The sequence below is a fragment of the Chiroxiphia lanceolata genome, chromosome 5, assembly GCF_009829145.1.
Source record: "Chiroxiphia lanceolata isolate bChiLan1 chromosome 5, bChiLan1.pri, whole genome shotgun sequence".
NCBI lineage: Eukaryota > Metazoa > Chordata > Aves > Passeriformes > Pipridae > Chiroxiphia > Chiroxiphia lanceolata.
The window spans coordinates 43,385,646-43,401,228 of record NC_045641.1 but is presented as its reverse complement, the minus strand read 5'-3'; the positions used below and the strand labels follow the sequence as shown (position 1 = coordinate 43,401,228).

Below are 15,583 nucleotides of genomic sequence, written 5' to 3'. Positions count from 1 at the left end.
CGGCAGCGCGGGTGGCGCTCGGCATCGTTGCCCTGGCGGAGCGGCGCGGCGCGCCCGGGCGGGATCGCACCCTGCCTGCCCGCCCCTTGGGACGGGGAGCGCCCGCCTGGCACCGCGGCGCCTGTCTGTGGGTGCTGCGGGAGTGCCGACTTTCCCTGCGCCTATGAGTACCCGGGTGTACGGGAGCCGAGCTGGCCGGAGAGTCTGACTGCGTCGCCTGGCAGCGGCCACCGCCATCTCCCGGGAGCGGTGAGGCCGAGGGGCGGGCGGTGCTCCGGGGAAGGAGAGCCAGACCTGCCGGCGGCGGGGGCGGTCCGCGCTGCCCCGGGAGTGCCGCGGGCAGCCGGGCCGGGGGAGGCGGGGGCGGCCGCGGGGCCGGGGCAGCGTCCCAGTGCGGAGCCCGGGAAAGGCACATCCCGCTGGGGCTGCGCTCGGCTGATGCTTCAGCTGTGTCTCGTGGTGAAGGCGGCCGAAAATAAGGCAACTTGTTAGTTCATCAGAGTTGGATGAAACGGAGGGAAAAGTGTCTCTCGGCAGCATCTTGGAGGGATCGCGGGCTGTCAGTGTATCATTGCTGGGGCTGGAATATATACCCGTTGGGAGAAAACTGGAACCCTGCAAAAGATCCTCTTTTGGTTGGGGTTTTGCAATTAAGATCTCGTGCTTCCCAGACCTAGGCCAGGTAGTGCAATTTGAAAGTCCAGAAGTAGCTTAATCTGAGTTGCCCGTAGTAAATAAATACAGAGCTAGCCTCGTGACTATGATGCTTCTTGGTATTCAATCTTGCTCAAGTGTACATGACTCTGTGCTGGACATTATACACACCTTTGCGGAAAACGAACAGCTGTGCCTACTGGTGCTTGATTTCACTGTGTTGATAAGGTATCATCATGTCAGCTTAGCCGCCTCTTTACGTGGTTTCCTTTAGGCAACATGGGAATTGTTGGTCTGATCGTACTTGAACATACTCACCAGACCTTTTCTATCTGCCCGTGCTGCACTTTGCAACATCTACCCGTTTAATGTATGTTTGATTCCTTGAGTAAGTCAAGAAAGGCTTGTGATAACTAATGTCACATGCATACCTATTTCACTCGTTTTGTACACTCATGATCTCAGTGTCTCATCACACAGATCATCTGTCCACTAAAGCCACAGGTTTAACTGAAGGCAAGGGATGAGCTAAATTTTATGATGGAAAACTCTTCAATTAAATAAATTCTCTCTTGTTGTCCTTAAGTATGTACATACTGTAGAACATACTGTATGCATAGGTTGTGCCCCCCCATACCTTCTTATGGTCTCCCAACAAGTTGGATTATTTTGTTTATGTACAGATATGTCTCCTTTTGGATAAAATTTTCTGACATTTTCTTCAGATATTATTTTGTAAGTTAAGAGAAAAAGATATTTGGAAGATGGAAGGTAGGAAAGGATTGACAGTAGTAAGGTTGTGTATTTGCTTTCAGAATAGTTTTGATTGTTGGCCATTTCATACTTGTAAGCCCTACATCTCATTGTTTAAGAAAAAATGACTGTGTTAAAAACTCTGATCGTTAAACAAGTGTGTTATTGAAATCAAGTAGTATTCAATTAACTGAAAAAGTGCCAACATCAGTATTCTTCTGGTATAATCCTTTGCCACCTACAACAATGCAGAAAAGCAAAAATCTATATATGATGTCATCCTTATGAAGTCATGGATTATATATAATGCATGTTTTATATTTAGCAAACATTGAAGAAATATAGTTAATATTGGAGAGCTCTTGACTAGTTCACATATTGAGAAAAGATGAGGAAAGGTTGATTTTTATCATCCCTTAAGCATACAGCTGTATTTCAAGGTCCTACAGCTCTTCTTTTCAGAATGCTTAGGCATATTTTTTGGCAAAGTAATACCAGTAATAAAAATTTCCCTTTTATTAAGGGAGAAGTTTTCAGTTGTTGAGTCTTTCAACTGCTGAACAATGAACAGGGTACATGACGGAAGAGATCTCAAAATATCACGCTCAGTGTAGAGCACTGTTAGAGCTACTGATTGAGCTTAATTTTTTCCTATAAAATAGAATGCTCTGACATTAGTTTTTTGAATAATTCATTATTCTAGTTAGTTTTATTTCTTTCATAATTGAAAATTATTTCTTGAGCATTTATACCATGTTAATAATTCAGGGGAATAAGTAGATTAAAAATGCTCTGTTTAAAATTTGGCAGAATTTACTGTTTGAAATATTGATCATAAAGGCTAGAGATAGCTCCAGAGGACAGAATAATCCAAGATATTCAATCTCTTCTGCCTTTTTCAGACACTGTATTGGCTTTTAGGCATGTGAGAAGTCACCGTGACCCACAACAAGCAGTAGGTAAACAGTAGAACAAAACTTTCCACCGCTTTTGGATCAAATTTTTGTCAGTTTCCAGGTAGATTCGTGTCCTTTGTCAATTCAAGTATTCTAATAATCCCCCCGATATTTAATTGAAAGAGTTTAATGTCTTATAAATTAGTGTCAAGAAATGGGTGCTCACCGTATCAAGCTTAAAGAAGGTGTTGGTTGCGTTTTAAATATTAGAAATAGCGATTTCTGTGACTGTAAGGAGATGTTTATCCTACAAGGGCTGGTTCAAGGGGCATCCAGTTGTGTTTGTTCATTAGCATAAAAATACTACATTACGAGATGGGGAAGAAAACAACGATATTAAAGTTAAAATATGGGTTTCACAGATGTCCTGATCTTCGCTGTTAGTGTCAAAAATTCATTGACTATGCATGGTGTAATTTTTAACGTAAAGAAAAAAAGGTTTTACTATAACCTCCTAGCTTCCAGTAGATCAAAATGTGAATGAAGTGTTAATCAGTGTTACAAATAGATACAATTATTAGAGTCATCTTTTGTGGTTCAGTGGCCAGCCTCCATTTAATCATTTGACCTGAAATTGATTTGGCACTGATAATACTTGATAACAACTGTTATTATTATTTTTGTTTCAGGAAAAAAATCGTAAATTCAGTATGGCACCTATTTTAGATTGGAAGAAGCTTATGAAAGTTGATCCAGATAGTCTGCCTCATCAAGAGGAATTAGCAGACAGATTGCTGGAGACCATGTCCAAGGTACTTAAGAGAAGAAGAGAACATAAGGGTTTTGTTATATTTTCTTCCCTAAGTTGTCTCTGGTCCTTCACGTACCTGAAAGATTTATTTTGTGGATTTCATAGATATTAGTATAAAAACACTGTTGTCTCTTTCCTTAGGTTGATGGGAAGGACTTAAAAACTGAAACTCCAGAAAAACTGATACATCTTTTTAAAATTACTCAGTCTCTATTGAAGGTTTGTGTTAATCCTCAGTTACTACAATTCTGCAGATGCATTTGTTTATTTTTTTGTTTAAATGAAAGCATTGTTATTCTTTTTTTTTCTGAGAACAGTGGTTACTCTAAGATAATTTATATGCTAAATGTGTGCTAGCACCAGAGTACCTACATGTAGCTGTAGGCATTTAGTAGTGGGAAGTGAAGTGAATTGGACTAACATAGTTATATAGATGGAAAATGCAAACAAATTTCTCAGAAATTGATTAGATGTTGTAAGTTATTTGTAATGATTTTGATTTAATAGAACTTTTTGTGGGACATTGAAGTTTTAGAGCAAATAAAATTATCACCATGCACGAAGAAACACCACCATTCTAAAACTGATCCTGTAAATCTGTCATACATTCTTGTATTTATTCATAAATGTACCGAAAGGAAGAAATAACAGCAGCATAGGGTAGCACATTGGTTTTAGAGAGGCTGTTTTACTGCTTTTAATTCTCAGCAGTATAAATGTTTTGAACGTTTGGGTGTCCCTATAAAATAAGTTACTAAAGAAGATACTCTGAACTTCTTAATTGTCCCCATAAGGAAAAATGGAAGTAATTTGATTTGTTTAAAGAAAGTCTATGTTCTTTTGTAAATATTGTCATCATTTTAAACATGAGATTACAGAACAATCTTAATTTATGTTAATAGTAAATATTTTTTTTTGCTTACTGTACTTTTCTCAGATGAAAACTCAAGAGGTAGAACTGGCACTAGAAGAAGTTGAAAAAGCTGGGGAAGAGCAAGCCAAATGTGGTAAGCAAGCTTTAATATGCTGTTCCTAAATGATTTGTTAAATGTATTTTTTAGTATTGTTGTTGTTGGGTTTTTGTGGGGGTTTTTTTGGTTTGGTTTGGTTTTTTAGTTGTTTTGGGGGTTCGTTGGGTTTTTTTGGTGACTTTAAGTTTAGGGAACTGGACAAAATACCAACTGCTCTGAAGTCAATTTCTTCAATGAAGTCAAATTTTTAAAGATTGAGGTTAACCATTGTTGTTTTATGTGCTTTCTGCCTTGTTGAGTAATTCACTATATCTGTTCTATTTTAACAGAAAATAATTTTAAAACAAAAATGATGAAACTTCAGAATGAATTAGAGGTATGTTTTAAAATTTTGTTAGTTTATAGAGTGCTCTTTGGCAAGGTTTTTAAATGAGTTTTTTTAGACTAGTGTTTTAATCTTGTAAAGAGATGAAATAGCCCTACACTTTAGCAAATTCTATTAATGGGTTTTCTAATATTCACTGGTCTTGTGTGAGTAACTACTTGTATTTTATATACTTGAATAAATCTCATTTATTGTAGTCTTACCATCTGCTTTGTTTTTTAATTTTTTTTTCTGTTTTGAATATCTGTACTGTATGTATAATGTTACTTTAATGCTCATAAGAAGGCACAAAGAGCTGCTGGTGGTCGCGATACTCGTTTTTTGCGTGATGAGATGCGTCAACTGCAAAAACAATTAGAACAAAAAGAGAGACAGTTAGCAGATCTAGAAGAAGAGCTGGAAAAAGAGAAGAAAGTGAATGAACAGGTATGAAGGACTTCAGCTTAACATCTCTAAAAGCTGTTCTGTCAAATATTTTGTAAAATTGATGTTCTGAAAAGAACCTCTGTAATTAAGAAGAAAACATTGATGAAATAGGACTACTGTGCATTAATTTTCTTTTTTGTTTCTGGAGTTCTTTGTTTAATGATTCATGTAAAGGTTTTCCATCTTCTTGTAGCTTGCTCTTCGAATGGAAGATACCGAAAATGAAAACATCAGATTCAGGAGAGAGGTTAGCAAAAAATTGTTGCCAATTTACTGTATTTTTAACTTTATTTATAGATATATTGCTATCTTTCTATATTTATAATTTTTGGTGTGGCATGATGTTTAATTCTGTTTTAGGACATTTCCCGGTTACTGGTACAAAAAGAAATTTAACTAAATTTAGTAAATATGTACTACGTGTGCTCCAATGAAACTTAGTTAATTGAGGTTAGGAGGTGTCTACATTCGAATTTGCATAGTCCTACTGTGCATTAATTTGGTCTGGATTTCATGTTTTGAATTTTTAGTATTTTTCTTAAATACTGTTGCTAAGTACATTTGTCTAATTATTGTCCTGGGGTAAAACCTTTTGAATCATTTGTCAAAATACCCCTTTGCATGTGTGTGTGTATGTGTGCACATGCATGCACAGGTATATAGAAAGCCGTTTTATTTTGTCTCTATGTCAATTAATATTTAGTCTTCCTAAAGCAAAGCTAGTTTCTAATATTTTTCATGCTTTGTTCTCTTGGTCTTGTTTCCTCCTTTTTAATATGAAGAAAAAGCGCATAAAGAAAAAGGTGAGGCTTCTAAGTTTTTTTAAAAGCAGACTGTAGGAATTTGGATAGGTTTTGAATGTCTTAGCTCTTTGTGTTAGCTTGCAATGACTTTGTCTTCAACTCGTAGAAATAACATTAAGTTTGGATTACTTTTTATGCAGACTGAACAATTACGTCAGGATGTAGTTGACTATCAGAGGCAGATAGATTCTCAAAAAGAAACAATTCCATTACGAAGAGGAGAGAACTCTGATTACAGATCACAGTTGTCCAAAAGAAGCTCTGAGCTTGTCCAGTATTTGGATGAAATTCAGGTAAAAATCTATGCATGCTATTGAGTATCTATTAGACTTTTACTGACAGTAGTGTTTTTCATGACACTACGTCAATTTACAGATTGAATCACATGGAATAAGGGAATTCATAAAGTAGTTGGGTTCTATCATGTATATGCTCTACACCTATGAATCTGGCAGAGGTAATACAGTCACTGACAAGGGGAGATGTGTCTTTTATTTGCTGTTAGGATTTGTTGAAATTGATGACCTAGAGGTGAAATCCTCTCTTCTGTGCTAATTTCATGTAAGACTTCAAGTTCTCATTCAGATATTAAGATGGGCACTTTCTAAAAGCGGCTTTTTCTTTAATTTTTCAGAATTTGACTGAAGCTAATGAGAAGTTAGACATTCAAAACCAAGAAATGAGGAAGAATCTTGAGGAATCAGTGCAAGAAATGGAGAAGATGACTGATGAATATAACAAAATGAAACTAATTGTGCAACAATCTGATATTATTATGGATCAGTTACGAAAAGAGAAAGATCAGTACAAATTTCAAGTAAGAGCTGACTCATTATTTAATGTATTTGTTTTAGATTTATACTGTATTTTCGTATTTTAGCTTAACTTAAAAGAACAGTCAATCCATCCAGTTAGAAACACTCACTCCTCTGAAATAATGCTTTTTAAAAGTAGTGTGATCCTTGAATCTGATGCAGATTTTAAAACACAAAAGATCACAAAAATTTTTTTTACAAAATGTTAGTCATATACTGTTCTTAAGAGTCATTCCCTTGCTGCTGTAATGCTAATCTGTTAAATTTTATGTGCTCGATGTAGTGCATTTGTACACATGCAGTGGTTAAGCCCAAACATTTCTGTGATACAATGTTCACCCAAATGTCACGTCTAGGTTCAGGACCTTTCAGACCAGCTGAAAGCAAAGAATGAGGAAGACGATCCACTCATGGCGACTGTAAATGAAAAAGTTGAAGAATGGAAGGTATTTTTTAATACTTTTCTGTATGATTTTTAGGAATTAATTCAAGGGTTCTGATGGTATTTTATCTTCTTTTCAGAAAATCTTAGCTTCAAAAGATGATGAAATCCTAGAGTATCAGCAAATGTTGTTTAACTTAGAAGAGAAAATGAAAATGGTTCAACTTGATGTTGACAGAAACAGCATACTGGCCCTTCAGCAGGTACAGTCCATGTGAGAAATTGCACACATAGAAATCACCATTCACTAAACATGCAAATATCAAATATATATTTAGTCTTTCATAGTTTGCAAATATCAAAATATGCATTATTTGTGTTTGAGAATTATGAGACAGGTCAATTCATTCCACTGCAGAGTTAGCTTAATAGGCAATGTACAAAGGAAAGTTCTATGTATGTATGTATGTATGAACTGAACTCTTGGTAGTTGCTTCTGTTACTTTCATATTTATCCTTTTTAACTGTGATGTAATGTTTCTAAAAGACAGCTTAGTTTCTGTCCTAAATTTGCTAGTTAAGGAAGAGTCTTACCTGTTGCTTAGTTTTCTGTGTTCATTTGTCTCACATCCTGAGATTAGCTCAGTTGATTAGAACATGAATATAAATATCCCTCACATTCATGCAAAATTACATAGTTCTTTGTGATTCTGAAAGTCCTCACTGTCTTGAAAACCATATAAAACCCCAAAATAATGTGGCCCATTAGGAACCTTGTAATATTAATTATGGATCCTATGATCCATATGATTATCCTATGATTCCAGGATAATTTCCTTCCTTGCTTCAAGTTTTTTAAAAGAATGTCTACTGACATTTGTATTACATTTTGGGTTCTTGTAGACTGAATGATGTGGTGAGATATATTTATTCAGTCTTCCAAAGATAGCTTTTCAAGAGAAAGAAGCGTAAATTACAAATCAGCATTAGATGATCAGAAGAGGAAGGCAGCTGAAATAAGCTGGCAGCTGGATAAGCAATTGTAGAGTTTGGTTTTAGCTGACTAGATGGTTGTAGTGGTTGCTTTTTTGGGTGACCATCATTAGCATGACATTCTGAACTGTTTTGTGGAAATAAGCATGTTTTATAAGCAGACACTTAAAAATTAAATCAAGGCACTGCTCTGTGTTTTTACTCAAATGAACTGAGCTTGCTATCATTCAATGTATGTTTATACTCTAAAAGACTGTGTTTAGCTCCTTACAACTTTGCTAAACTCTGTACCTTTGGATTTGAAATGTGGTTATTTGTCCTCTAAGAAAGCTTTAGATTTTCTTTTTCAGAACATTAGTATAAAAAAAGGACAACAATCTTGAGATTTTTACATTTTCATTATTATTACTGCCTGTAACTTTTTTCAAGTCTCTTTTTTATCCTTCTCCACTTTTTTTATTCACGACAGAAAAAACCAGTAAGCTTTCTATGTTGTTTCTAAAGTTCACGTACAAGCACAGAAATAGTGTAATATGAATAGAAGTTGCTTCACAGTCTGTATGTACTTATTAATGTATATGCATGCGAAACAACGTGTGATGAATGTTTAAAAGTTAGATTACTTGCTGACAGGTGGTCTGCAATTCAGGTGTCATGTATGGTTGATCGTTAGTCCTCATAAGCTTGAACTTGTATCTCTCAGTTCCCAAAGGCAGTCGTTTGTGAGGAAGCAGGAACATGTATCATCTGAAACTTTTCATCTAACATTGACAAAATCTGAAAGTACTGTTTCCATTTAAAATTGTTATTCTAAAGTGCTTTTTCTTCCTCTGTGTTTGATTGTTTTATTTTTACTTTTTCTTTTATTTTTCCTGCTTTGCGTTTATATACCAAACTTCTAGATAATATCTGAACTCTCTATTGTAAGTATAGTATATTTGATGTTCTACAAATTGCTTTGTATTAGCTACATGTAATTTCTTCATTTACTGTGTGGTGTTCTCTATTGGTAGTTTGCCTCTCAGTAAAGAAGGACCCTTTAATGGAGTTTCTGGTTTTTTCCTGTGTAGGGTGTGCAAGAGCGGGATGCTCAGATAAGGTTGCTTACTGAGCAAGTTGAACAGTATACCAAAGAAATGGAAAAAAATGCATTCGTTATTGAGAAATTAAAAAATGATCTCCAAAAAGATAAAGGTAACATGACTATTTTATATTAATGTCTATGGAAAGGAAAATAAGAAACCACAGATTTATTGTGCATTCTGTATTCTCAAGAGATACAGAAAAAAAATAATTGCAGTATTTCAGTAATTTTAGTCTTTAATTTTTTTTCTTAATTTTCTGTTATTAAACTTTCATGGAGAAGTTATCCACACTACTTCAGTGGGTTTTGTGGCTAATAAAACTATACCTGGTCTGTAAAAGTTAGAGCATAACATATAAGATCTCAGCTCCGTCAGGAGTTGAAAATAAGTAATAGCATGCAATTCAGAATAAATTCTGATGTCCCTTACGTGCACTTACTTATGATAAATACTGTTTGAAGGACTAATGAGGGGAAACAAAACCAGCCTCTCATATGTAGTCTCTTGTAATTCTCTAATTAAAAAGAGCAGAAAATGAAGATGTCCTTTTTAATGTTTTCTGAAGTGTTTCTGTCTTGCTTAATGGCAGATAAAATTCCTAGTTGAATTGTAAACATACCAAAAATTTTCTTTCCAGGTCACTCATCTCTTGCTCAGCAGAATCATAGTGAGGATATGCAAGAAAAGTTAAAAAGACTGGAAGAGAGAACTATGGAGGCTGAGAAATCAGCAGAATTAGCAGAAGCAGATGCTAGAGAAAAGGACAAAGAGCTTGCTGAGACTTTGAAACGAATGAGAGACTATGAACTGGTAAACTCAGAGTGGACAGGGTATTTAATTGTATTTTTAGGAGATCATTTTGTGCTTCCCTCCCCAAAGCTTCCCTTCCCTTTTTGTCCATTGAACACTCAAGATATGATTCTTCAAAGAATCATGTAGTAAGAGGGCTCACTTAAAATGTGCAGACTCCTCTGTAGTCAAAGACAGATTTGTAGGATCTGCTTTTTATTCAGTAACTTTTTTCAATAAGCATAGTGCAGAAGAGTGATACAGGTTGAAAAATATTTTTTCTTGCCTGTGTAATGAAGAAAGAAAGTTTCATGATTTATTTTAGAAGTCTTCTGTTGGTTGTTTTGTTTTTACTTCCCATTTGGGGTTTTTGCAGGGAATATATGGTTTGGAAGAAGCTGTTGCTGAGATCAAAGATTTAAAAAAGCAAGTCAAAATACGAGAACATGAGATTGAATCATTAATTAAGGAAGTCAATAAACTTGAACTTAAAATAAATGACTTTCTTGATGAAAATGAAGAACTCAGAGAGCGCTTAGGTATGCTGCATCCAGTACATTTTCAATTATTTGTTTTCTAAGAATTGAAATAAGATTTAATAATGGATTTTATTATACCAAGTCACGGGAAATAATTTGGTATATTCTGCTAATATTTGCAAGTAGTTTTAATTAGGACAAACTGCATGAATAAATGTGGCTTACAGGTTTCTTTGACTGAAGATAGTAGGTTCTCTACTATATTTTGGTTTTGATTCCTCTTTGACCACACACTGCTTAATAAACTTCATTGTATGGTGTTTGGAAACCATAACATACTGAAGTTGCAATGCTAGATGGAAAAACACAGAGAAAACTTCAGACAGACTTATTTTTAAATAGAATAATTTAAATGTAAATAAAGTTAATTTTAGGTGACATTTTATTGCATTTTGGGTTCTGAGTAACTGAAGTAAAATTAAGCTTTTTTCTGTTGTTTTTACATGGAGTATATGTGCATATATTTTCTAGATAGTTACATATTTTTATAGTTTATGTTCAACTGTCCACAAATTATTTTTTTAATTCTACTTGTCTAATTATATTCTTATTTAAATTAACTGCATTAACTAACATTAATGTTTCTCCATAATGAATAACTGTACATAATATACTGCGTTTTAGGTCTTGACCCAAAGACAGTAATTGATTTAAGTGAATTCAGAAACAGCAAAGCGCTGAAGCAGCAGCAATATAGAGCTGAAAACCAAATTCTTTTGCAAGAGGTAAGTGATAAATCTTTTTTTTGCATAAGAGCTACGTAATAAAAATGCATTTGAACAAAGTGGGATACTAATCTGTGAATAATAATATGCAGATTGAAAGACTAGAAGAGGAAAGAATTGAACTGAAAAAACAAATTCGTAAGTTGGCTCAAGAGAAAGGAAGAAGAGTTGCAACAATAGGTAGGATGTTTTTACTATAAATTGTCCTTTCAAAAACATGCTATCTACTTATTAATGTTTTTATATATTTTATATTTACTTATTTGTTTAAATTAAAAGGCTAAATGCATTTCGTTGAATCTGTAGGAAGAGGTGAGTGGTTTTAGATTTCGTAGTCTTGCAGCCCAGTATCATCTTGAATTGTGATGACTTGTAATGTATCACTGAGACTTGTGTCTTGTGTCATTGCCTTGCAGTTCTTGGACGCAGGATGATCTCCCGAAAATTTCCAGTAATGTACTTAACATATGTGTTTCAAAAATCCTAAAATTTCAATTCCGTGCCACTCAGGGTAGCGTAATACGTTCAGATGGAAAGGTTTACAGCTTCTTACTTTGCAGACAGAAAACTAGAACTCAGATATAATAAATGGAATATATTCCTTTGCTTGGAGACCAGTTAAATTTTCATAATAAATTATTGCTTGTACATCTACATGCAATTAGGATTGGATGCTGATGATATGCAGATGACTGATAGCTTTACTGAAGAGAAGGGAATGAATAAGAGGAAGTTGGATTTCTTGACCACACATGACATTGCTGAAATAAAAGCAAAGGTAGGTCCATAAAGCAGGTTCATGAACATTTATTGCATTTCTCTTTCAAAAATTAAAAAAAATCCTATTTTGTAAATATCTGTTCAAGTATTTATTAAGCTGCTTTTATTAACTGCTTTTAAAAATCCAAAAATGAATAATTTGTATTATTTTTAGAAGACTAGTGAATATTGTATATTTTTTGTGAATACAGCCTAGCAGCTCATGTGAAGTGAAGTGTGAAACAGACTTGCAGATAGAGTAGCCCCAGCTGAAGTCAGAGAAAAATATAGCTGAGAACAGTAAGGCAGTGGGAAATCTACCTGGAAGAACTTCTGGCGTACATGAGAATTTAGATCACTTGGAAAAAATTAGAAATACTTTTTCTGTTCATTTAGGTGCAAAACGTGTGATAGAGTGACAACTAATTAATCACAAGTGTAATTCTGAAGCTCTTAGTATTTTCATATCACCAGAGCTAGAAATTATATAGTCTCACAGACTTTTGGTCTGTATCATAGTGCTATTCCAACTTCTGCATGACCCAAGAATACATGTTTCCCTATGGCCAGAGAGTGTTATATGGGGATACACCTTGTGTCATTCTTCCAGTGAATCCATTTCTGTTGCCATTTCAGGCAAGAAATCCATATGTGGACTGGCTAACTTTCATGAATGCATACTCCAAATTTGAAAAAGTCTGGAGCTAAAATATTAAATTGCTAAAATTAGATTCTGTGTATTTTTGGTCTGAGAGAAGTCATCTAATAATGTGATGAGGAAACCTATTTTCAATGCATAAATTAAGCAGAAAGTCTTTCCTATCTTTCACAAAATGTTTTGGAACTGATGCCGTTACTGTTGAGGCTGTTGAACTGTGTGACTGATCAGTGGAAAGTATATGTCTCTACACATCAGACTTTTTTCAGCTGTACAGGTTTTCCATGCTATAGTACTATGCTTTGCTGGTGTGGTTTCTTTTAAAATAGCATCAGCCAAGCCATGAAATTAATAATGCCTACTAATTGCATTTTCAGTAGAAAAAACGTGTTGGGGGTTTTTTTTATATTTTGGAAGTTACTATTGGAAGTACTTTCTTTTCACATATACATGTGTAAATGGATGTAGAATCCTATACTAATAACTTATTGCTGTTTTTTTTAAGAAGGAACAGATATCCTGAGATTTGTTGGCTAAGAGTATGCTAAACAGTTACAAAGAATTGCAGAAGCCAGGCAGTGCAGGTACCACAGGCTTGTAAAAAAAAACCCCAACAAACAATTAAAAAAGATAAATATTTTATATAAAGTTTATTTATGTTTTAAATAATTTTTTCCTACGAATTTTATTGCTGTGAAGATGAGCCTGTTTCTTTGATTGTTGTTTTTTATATAGCACCTAATTTTGGTTTACGTACTGCATAATTTCACTATAGAGCATATATGGATTAATAGTATTTTCAAGTTTTTATTCTTATTTAACCACAGTCTTAATGAAAATTCTAATAGTAAAATTCCTAAATTGCAATTTTTGAGTATTTGGTTGTTTTTTTTAGAATGAATATCTTGCAACTGAATTAAATGAGAGAGAGAGAGATTTGGAGAAGAACAGGACGGTAATAGCCAAATTTCAATCTAAATGTAAGTTGCAACCTGGTTTAAAACTAGGGAATATTATCAGGTACCTGTAGATAGTTTGCTTATTTAGTTGTTCTGGTTCTATAATTTTGACCATAGATTTCTGGCTTTTAAAAAAATGTTTGTGTTTAAGTTAATGTATATCTTTGTGTGTGTGTGTGTGTGTGTGTGTGTGTGTGTGTGTGTGTGTGTATACATATGCAGTGTTGCTGAATTAGTGATAGTACACGACCACATACTTTAATCATACTAAATTCATTAAAACGGACTCTCTCATGTTTTTCCTTCTTGACTGAGATCTTAAAAGGGTTTTAAGTCTGTGAATAATCCCAGAATTTACTTGTGTCATTGTAGAGCTTTCCTGGCTCACAGACAATGTTGGGGAATTAAACCAAGTTACTGCTCACTTACTATATGTATGTTAGCTGAAGTGTACTGCTTGCAAACTCAGAAATAAAAATAATGCAAATTTCTCCGGACAAGAATCTTAATTTCTTCCCAGAAAATGTGAATTCTTAAAATTCTTTTTGACTTTTCGAAATAGACTTCGTGAAACAGATTTTGCAGTTCACTCCTGGTCTTCAGGACATTTAGACATATTGTTTGGATGCAGAGAATGTCCTGGAAGGTTTATTTGGTTTCATTCAAGTTTTCAGACTTCTTGCTCTGTGCTAGAAACTGGAATTCCATTGAGAAACTACTGGTTTGTATTTCTTGAGTGTCTTTGATAGCCACATCATTTAAATGGTCGTTTTTGTCAGTCTGCAGAAGGAATTCAGGCAATTCCTATATAATCCATTGTTACACCCAAACATTTCCAAGATAGCCATGTTTCTGGATTTGTGAAAGTCTGATAGGCTACTAAAGAAGTTTAAAAGGTGGAAGGAAACATCGAAGACTGGAAAATTCAATAAATTCAATTGTGTTCCCATGAAGTATTTAATTATTTTTGTGTTAGTATTTCACCAGTAAAATATACTGTCTAGATATTCCTAGCAGCTCTACTTTTAATTTCCTAATTGGTTATGTCTATGTATGTATACTATGAACATTATTTTAATTTATCAAATCAACAAGTATCATAATGAAGTGTCCTAGGAAACCTTGTTTTTCCCATGCTTTTAAACACATTTACAACTTTTAATACAGTAAAAGAGTTATCAGAAGAGAATAAGCAACTAGAACAAGGAATGAAAGAAATATTGCAGGCTGTCAAGGAAATGCAGAAGGATTCTAGTATGAAGGGAGGAGAAACAGCCTTAATAATCCCTAGTCTGGATCGTTTAGTTCATGTAAGTTTGCTTTCTAAAGTATTATTTAGCTTTAGAAAATTTACAGGGTATTCTTTTCCTCCTCAGTTATTGGGTTATTGTATAATTTAATAGTAGTTTCCTTGTATAAATGCTTTCATAGTTGCAAGTAAGAGTAGAGTGTGTGAGTCCTCTTTAACAGTGTAAATTAAAAATATAAAGGAGAAATTACCAATAAAATTTAAAAAAAAAGTCCTAACTTCAGCTGGATAGTATAAAGCTATCTGATATCAAATTTATTGTGCCTGTGATAAAGCTTAGGTAAAAGTTCATTTGCATGTCTTTTATCACTATGGGACTTGCAGGAAATGTTTTTTAAAAATTCTTTATTCAAACATCTTTCCAAAAATTATGTTTTTTACAGGAAAGTTTAACCGTTTAAGTCACCGTATATGGCAAATATACAATCAGAAAACTGATAGTAGATTTTAGAATGTCATTCTTTTTTCTAATTTCATGTAGTCTAAACTTGATGGCTCCAGTTTATTATGAAAACATTAAAGCTTTTCTTCACTTTTTCTCTGTTCTATTAATTAAATGTTTACTGCATTAGGCAATGGAGTCAAAGAATTCAGAGGGAATCTTTGATGCTAGTGTGCACTTGAAAGCTCAGGTTGACCAGCTTACAGGACGAAATGAGGAATTAAGACAGGAGCTAAAAGAGACTCAGAAGGAGGCAACAAGTTTGTCTAATCAACTGGCAAATGCAAATGAAAAGGTAAATATTTTATTTTATATAATTTATATTGTACTTCAAAAGTGTCTGCTCTGATAATTTAGAACCACACAATCTATAAGATGTTGACTTTAGCTTATGTAAACGGTGTACAAGGTTTGTACAGTAGATTTGTA

The 15,583-nt window shown here is 34.4% G+C and overlaps 1 protein-coding gene across 9 annotated transcripts in view; it reads left to right on the top strand.

The window, feature by feature from the left end:
• Positions 1 to 82: 82 nt before the first annotated feature.
• CEP290 (centrosomal protein 290) overlaps positions 83 to 15,583 on the top strand; it is a 55,341-nt gene continuing 39,840 nt past the window's right edge. The window contains exons 1-21 of one of the 9 annotated variants that reach the window (XM_032687504.1): positions 89 to 249; positions 2,310 to 2,366; positions 2,993 to 3,115; positions 3,256 to 3,333; positions 4,052 to 4,121; positions 4,415 to 4,461; positions 4,753 to 4,896; positions 5,090 to 5,143; positions 5,840 to 5,992; positions 6,334 to 6,516; positions 6,871 to 6,960; positions 7,037 to 7,159; positions 8,960 to 9,083; positions 9,612 to 9,784; positions 10,140 to 10,302; positions 10,927 to 11,027; positions 11,120 to 11,207; positions 11,693 to 11,805; positions 13,340 to 13,424; positions 14,571 to 14,713; positions 15,285 to 15,449. In XM_032687504.1, the coding sequence (XP_032543395.1) occupies positions 3,014 to 3,115; positions 3,256 to 3,333; positions 4,052 to 4,121; positions 4,415 to 4,461; positions 4,753 to 4,896; positions 5,090 to 5,143; positions 5,840 to 5,992; positions 6,334 to 6,516; positions 6,871 to 6,960; positions 7,037 to 7,159; positions 8,960 to 9,083; positions 9,612 to 9,784; positions 10,140 to 10,302; positions 10,927 to 11,027; positions 11,120 to 11,207; positions 11,693 to 11,805; positions 13,340 to 13,424; positions 14,571 to 14,713; positions 15,285 to 15,449 (2,199 nt within the window). In that variant the 5' untranslated portion in view covers positions 89 to 249; positions 2,310 to 2,366; positions 2,993 to 3,013. Of the gene's footprint in view, positions 250 to 2,309; positions 2,425 to 2,992; positions 3,144 to 3,255; positions 3,334 to 4,051; positions 4,122 to 4,414; positions 4,462 to 4,752; positions 4,897 to 5,089; positions 5,144 to 5,839; positions 5,993 to 6,333; positions 6,517 to 6,870; positions 6,961 to 7,036; positions 7,160 to 8,959; positions 9,084 to 9,611; positions 9,785 to 10,139; positions 10,303 to 10,926; positions 11,028 to 11,119; positions 11,208 to 11,692; positions 11,806 to 13,339; positions 13,425 to 14,570; positions 14,714 to 15,284; positions 15,450 to 15,583 lie in introns of those variants that run through there. The other 8 variants (XM_032687505.1, XM_032687511.1, XM_032687506.1 and 5 more) reach the window with 8 other exon arrangements.